The 6,623-nt window shown below is 38.9% G+C and overlaps 1 protein-coding gene across 4 annotated transcripts in view; it reads left to right on the plus strand.

Moving 5' to 3' along the window:
- The window catches only part of ak8 (adenylate kinase 8), a 178,116-nt gene extending 172,284 nt beyond the window's left edge, over nucleotides 1–5,832 (plus strand). For 2 of the 4 annotated variants that reach the window (XM_043720309.1, XM_043720312.1), the window contains one exon: nucleotides 4,550–5,831. In XM_043720309.1, coding sequence (XP_043576244.1) covers nucleotides 4,550–4,796 — 247 coding nt within the window. In that variant the 3' untranslated portion in view covers nucleotides 4,797–5,831. Of the gene's footprint in view, nucleotides 1–4,549 lie in introns of all 4 variants that reach the window. The other 2 variants (XM_043720310.1, XM_043720311.1) reach the window with 2 other exon arrangements.
- Nucleotides 5,833–6,623: the final 791 nt, after the last annotated feature.

Consider the following 6,623-nt stretch of genomic DNA (forward strand, 5'->3'; position numbering starts at 1 on the left):
CCTCCTCTAGCTTATCTCTCCACCCTTCAGGCTCTCTGCCTTTATTCCTGATGAAGGGCTTTTGCCCGAAACGTCGATTTTACTGCTCCTCAGATGCTGCCTGAACTGCTGTGCTCTTCCAGCACCACTAAACCAGAACTGGTTTCCAGCATCTGCAGTCATTGTTTTTACCTATATAAAGACAGCTTCATACCATCCATCATCCAATGGTGTGGCAGAAAGAGCAGTCCAAACATTGAAGGCAGGCTTTTAGGAACAGTCTATAGCTTCATTAGATACCAAACTGTGGCAGTTCCTGTTTGATTATAGGACCACCATTCATTCAACTACAGAGACCGCTCCAGCAGAGTTGGTAATGGGGAGAAAACTCCACACCAGGTTAAATCTGATTCTCCCGATCTGGGGTGGGAGGATGAAACAGCATCAGGAACGCCAATTTCAGGTACAAGACTCTGCAAAACGAGAGAGACCATTTACTTCAGGGGATAAACTTTGGTGGAGGAACAACAGGAATGGCCCTATATGGGTAAGAGACATGGTTGACGTGAGATCAGGTCCAGTGACATATAAAGTTCAAAGGTCTTGAACAAGCATGTGGACCATATGAAAACTGCAAACAAGGCAGGAGCAAAACATGCCTAGCTCCTCAAAACAGTCGGAAAGGCAAGCTGAACCCATGGGTTCTCCCTCTCCACCAAGCTTTGAATAGACATCAGGGTCTGAGATTCCTCAATGCCTTTGCCACCTGAAAAAGAGAATTCATTTCTCCTGAGACACTCCAGGCACAGGAAGCAAGCTACTGTACATTATACGCCGCCAGTATCTGAGGCAAAGTCAGAGCAACCTGTCCTAGTGCAAAAATGCCCCAGATGGAGCTACAAGAAAAAGAAAAGGCCTTTGGCCTCAGACACAGAGAGAGGGGGAAATGGGGATTGTAACAAGGTCAGCCAGGTGGAACTCATAGAATATGAGTTCCCTGATTGGGGCTGTTAATCTGGTCAAGTCAGGGAGCCCTGGCTGACAGATAAAAACAGGAGTGTCAGACATCCTGACATTTGATGGAGCTAGATCAATGTCAAGGACTTTCTATGTGTAAATAAAAGGTAACTATGTGGTAGGATGCTGGCCTCTGTGGAGTTATTTCACTCACACTTATTTTTTTTGAAGCTCATTTGTCATTTATAGTTATCATTTTGCAGGATCCTCCTCCACTCTCCCTCACTTGTCTTCTTAAGAACCTCTTTAAAAATTATACCTAATTTTGGTCATTTAGCTCATTACACTTTATGCAGTAAGTGTAAAGTTTTGTTTCATTGTGTTCATTTGAAGCACCTAGGAATGTTTTATGAAGTTGTACAGATGTTATTTAATAATAATTTCCTGTGTTTTGTTGAAGGTATTCTCTCTATTAACTACACCCCTTAAATTAGTTTCAAATGCAAAATTTTGAAATTGTGCTTTCAATTGCTCAGTCCAAATTGTTTGCATAAATGTTGAACAACAGTGGTCCCAGCACCAATTTTTAATGAAATACTAAGGCCTAAAATTTTCCAGTTTGATTAATGGCCATGTGACCCCTATTCTAGTGCATTTCAAACTTTTTCCCACCATGACTGCATTTCGACTTTGGCAAATGTCTATGCACAAGACACAGGGCAGGAGAGGTTTTTGGTGGACAGCCTATCCTTGTTCGAGTCCTACTTGGGCTCCCTTCCACAACTGTTTCTCCAGTACATCGAATTAGAAAAAAAATCATCAGCTTTGCTTCCAATTTTCATCCTCCTCTCACATTTACATGGTCCAACCCTGACTCTTCCTTTCTATTCCTTGTCTTCACTGTTTCTGTGTCTGGAGATAAGCCGTCCACCAATATCCACTACAAACCCACCGACTCCCACAGTTACTTTACCGGCACTTCCTTACACCCTGCTTCTTGCAAAAACTTCCATTTTCCTGGTTTATCTATCTCCATCTCATCTGTTCCAATGCTGCCACTTTCCATAGGGCTGCCTCTGACTGTTCTTCTCTTTCCTCAACCGAAGATTCCTTCAAGCTGCTTGACTGGTCACTGAGCATGTCTGATCCATTGCCTTCTCTTCGCCTTCACCCTTTCCTCCCACCCACAAGGTGATTCAAGGGATCATCCTCTGCCATTTCTGTCACCTCCATCAGCATGTCACCACCAAATACTTCTTATCTTCCACTCCACTGTCAGCATTCCTCAGGGACCATTCTGTCCATGACACCTGCCCATTCCTCTATTACCTGCCCCATGACATCTTCACAAATAATCACAGAAGGCAAGTGTTCAACGCACAGAAGGCAAAGCACTTGCCCTTTTACCTCCTCCCTCCTCACTGTCCCATGGCCCTAAACATGTGTTGCAGCTGACACAGCAGTTTGCTTATACTTCTTTCAATGTAGTCTGCTGTATTGGATGCTCATAATGTGGTCCCCATTATTTTGGCAAAGCTAAGTGCAGACTGGGTGACTGCTTTGTGGAATATCTCCACTCTGTCTGTAAGAAAGATCTTTGAGAATTTCTTGGCATTTCAATAGACCATATTGCTCCCATGCTAATATTTCTATTCTAGGTTCCAATGAAGCCCAAAAGGAACAACAAATGTACTGCTTAGGCACTTTTCAGCATTCAGGACTCAACAACTTCATAGCATGACCTTCTTCCTCCATTTTGATTTTGCTTACAAGTCCGTCTTCCTCCTTCACCCTCCCCTCAAGCCCACCACACAAACAAAAACACACGTACACACACACACATACACACAGTCACACAGTCTCACACACACACACAGACACAGACACACATCACACACACTTACACATACACACAGTCTCACACACACACAGACACAGACACACAGTCACACACACTTACACATACACACAGTCTCACACACACAAAGACACAGAACACACAGACGGCTGTCAGCAAAGCAGACCAATTTTCTACTTTCACACCTCATTTTACACAGTTTTAAATTGCAAAATTCTCTTTACCACCATTAGCACCCCCTTGTATTTTGTTATAGGCACATTATGATCCATTCCATTTGCTCCTCCTCCCCATCTTTCAGCCCTTTTCAGTTCTGAAAAAGTCATGTTGGACTTGAAGTGTTAACTCAGTTTCCTTCCACCACAGATGCTGCCAGACTTGTTGATTTTCTCCACGATGGTTTTTATTTCAGATTTCAAAAAAACACAGTATTTTGCTTCCTTTTTCGTGCTGACTTATGTTCTCATTTCCTAAATATTTTTCTGTTACATGTTTGAATAAGAATTCTGTTATATTTCCTGCCTCTGATCTTAACCTACATGGTGTGTTTCCCATTACACTTTTAGCAGTTGTTATGTTTAGGAGTATTAGTGTTCCCATAAAGTGTTTGGATTACAAAGTTTGGTTTTTAAACATATGTGTGAAACTGATGCAGACTGAAATAAAGTGAGTACATCTCATTATTTTCTTTTGCTGACTGCCTCTGGCTGTGGGCTGCATCTATTCAAAAGCCCAATGTCATAATTTTTGCATCATAGTGTGATGTTTCTCTTTATGAGTCTTCAGCTGGCTCCAAACAAATGCATTGCTAGCTCTTGCTAGTGACTGCCTTGACCTTTCTCAGTAATATTTTAAAGTTTTCAGAAAAAAACTACTGTATTTTAAATTGGATAAATGTCAACTGCAAGTTTACTTCAAAGACATCAATTTATGTGGTCATTCTAATTTCAATATCTATTTATAATGTGCTGTCTGTGACATTTATTATTTTTCTTTTAGGTTTGATTTGTCTTTATGTTTAATCGAGACAACTTCAATTGCCATGTGATGAATTATTTACACTAGTTCTAATTTTTTGTCAAATATAATTAACAAAACAGTAAGATACATTAACTAATCAGTCATTAGCTATTTACTACAGCACAGCTCAGCACGATGCTCTAGAATTTATGATCTTTATTACATTGTATATTTAATTAGTTCTTGCAAGTATTATCTCAATTTAAATTATTGTCATGTGATTGAGCATAACTATTTGCTATAGATTTGATCATTATCTCTAATGTGTTATGAATAATTTTAATGTTTCTCAAAGTTGTTTTGAATATTCTGTGACAATTTTGTGAGGTTTATTCCATCGATGGCCCTGTACTGTGGACCATTCAATGTTTTCAGCACTTTATTTTAATATTAATTTATTAACTTGTAATTTCCTCTTGCCTCCTGTCTGTGATTGCTATATTTTCATGATTCAGGTATTGTTTCTATATTAGGATAAATTAATTATGTAAGTAATATGTTTTAAAATTCTGAGATTGTGCGATCATAAGAATATAAGTTTATTACTAAATGAAGTGTTATCTTAGGCTGTTCCATTGGAAACAGATTTTAAAAAGTAACTTTATAATAATCTTGATGATCAGAAATATCCTAATAACATCAGTAGGGCTCGCTTCAGCACAAGCTTATGTAATTAATTTCTCATGATATTCATTCATTTATGATACAATTATTATTTTCTATTTTGCTTTCTAGATATCATTCCATATACAAACCAGCACCAACTAGTGAGGTTTACAGTCGCTGCAAAATAAATCCTAAGGATGCTGAAGAAAATGTGGAAAAAGCACTTGAAGTTTATCATGCCAATGTGAGTGAGTTGGAGCAATTCTACAGCCCTGCAATCCATGTCAATGCAGACCAGGATCCTTACACTGTGTTTGAATACATCGAGAGCTGTGTTGTCAAGCCACTGTCAAAAAACCCAAATGCCTTTGTTTGAGTGATATTGTAGCTAAGAAACTATGATGTCTTTCCTACAGTTTAGATTCTGAATATTTAAATCTTATTAATAGTCATTTATTTAACAGTAAATTTACTTCTTAATTTCTCCTAAATACACACGGTTTCCAATAGTCTATCAGATCTTGCCCTATAACATCTCCATATGTGTGCTAACCAGTGGAAATTATATTAGAGAAAGAGGTTGATTTTTATACAAATCTCTGTCAAACAACTTGGGTAGAAAAAATAGTTGATGCATCTTCTTGATCTGAGGTTGCAGACAGAACAACGATATTATCTACAAGACTATGGAGCTGATGTACCTTATCCTATGATTGTAATTATCTTCTAATCATTCTGAGTGTTGGACCCAACCAGATGAATCTTTGAGAAAACATTATTTGATGATGCAAGGTCTTCCAGGTCCATATATGTAATCAGTTAGCTCTTTATCAGGTAGGCAATAAAGTTTATTATTAAACTAGGCACAGTCAAAGCTGATTCTGTGCCAGAAAGTCGGTGGTTTTCACATTCAAGATTAAACAGCTTCCAATTTATGGATGACACTAAGGGTAAATAAAATTGCCAATAATTACTTGTTTCAGTTGTCATTGCTTACCTTGCTTATTGCGTCGTGTGTATATGAAATGTACAGTATATGCACCATTGTTCTAAGATCAGGGGAGAGACTAATTCATACAATTGCTAACTGAATTCTGGGGGACATAGTGAGAACAGCTAATGACAAACTACATATGCAAGGTATGATGTACAACAAATAAAATGGTAGATGTTTACCTATGGTGAGAAAACTCAAGCGCCCTCCCTTTACTGAAGAGCCCTTTACTGTTGATAATTATTTTATCAAATTGAAGGTTATTTTCTGTACAATAGACCAGCTTACAATCTTGATTTCCAGAATTTCTATTGTCAGTTCTCTTCATATACTTTTGTTTTAATCTTCAGATACTTTTAGTTCATACTGAACACTTACATCTTCAATCTAGCAGGTTTTGAGATTTGTAGCTCAGGTTGAGGTTCTGGATATAAGTTTGCTCGCTGAGCTGAAAGATTGGTTTTCAGACGTTTTGTCACCATACTAGGTAACATCATCAGTGAGCCTCCAGTGAAGCATTGGTATTATGTCCCACTTTCTATTTGTGTTTAGGTTTCCTTGGGTTGGTAATGCCATTTCCTATGTTGGTGATGTCATTTCCCACTCTTTTCTCAGAGGATGGTAAATGAGGTCCAAATCAATGTGTTTGTTGATAGAGTTCCAGTTGGAATGCCATGCTTCCAGGAATTCCTGTATATGTCTCTGTTTGGCTTGTCGTAGGATGGATGTGTTGTCCCAGTCGAAGTGGTGTCCTTCCTCATCAAAATGTAAGGATACTAGTGATAGAAGGTCATGTCTTTATGTGGCTGTTTATGGTCATGTATCCTGGTGGTTAGTTTTCTGCCTGTTTGTCCAATGTAGTGTTTGTTACAGGCCTGTTTGTCCAATGTAGTGTTTGTTACAGTTCTTGCAAGGTGTTTTGTAAATGACGTTCGTTTTGCTTGTTGTCTGGATAGGTCTTTTAAGTTCACTAGCTGCTGTTTTAGTTTGTTGGTAGGTTTGTGGGCCTACCATCTTCAATCTCTCCCTCCTGCAAGCCATAGTGCACACCTGCTTGAAGAACACCACCATCATCCCAGGACCTAAGAAAGCACATGCAATGTGTCTTAATCACTACTGCCCAGTGGCTCTGACCTTAAGAATAATGAAGTGCTTCGAGAGGCTGGTCATCATCTCCAGTCTCCCAACTTACCTTGACCCCCTACAATT

The sequence above is a fragment of the Chiloscyllium plagiosum genome, chromosome 30 (genome assembly GCF_004010195.1).
Source record: "Chiloscyllium plagiosum isolate BGI_BamShark_2017 chromosome 30, ASM401019v2, whole genome shotgun sequence".
NCBI classification, from domain to species: Eukaryota; Metazoa; Chordata; class Chondrichthyes; order Orectolobiformes; family Hemiscylliidae; genus Chiloscyllium; species Chiloscyllium plagiosum.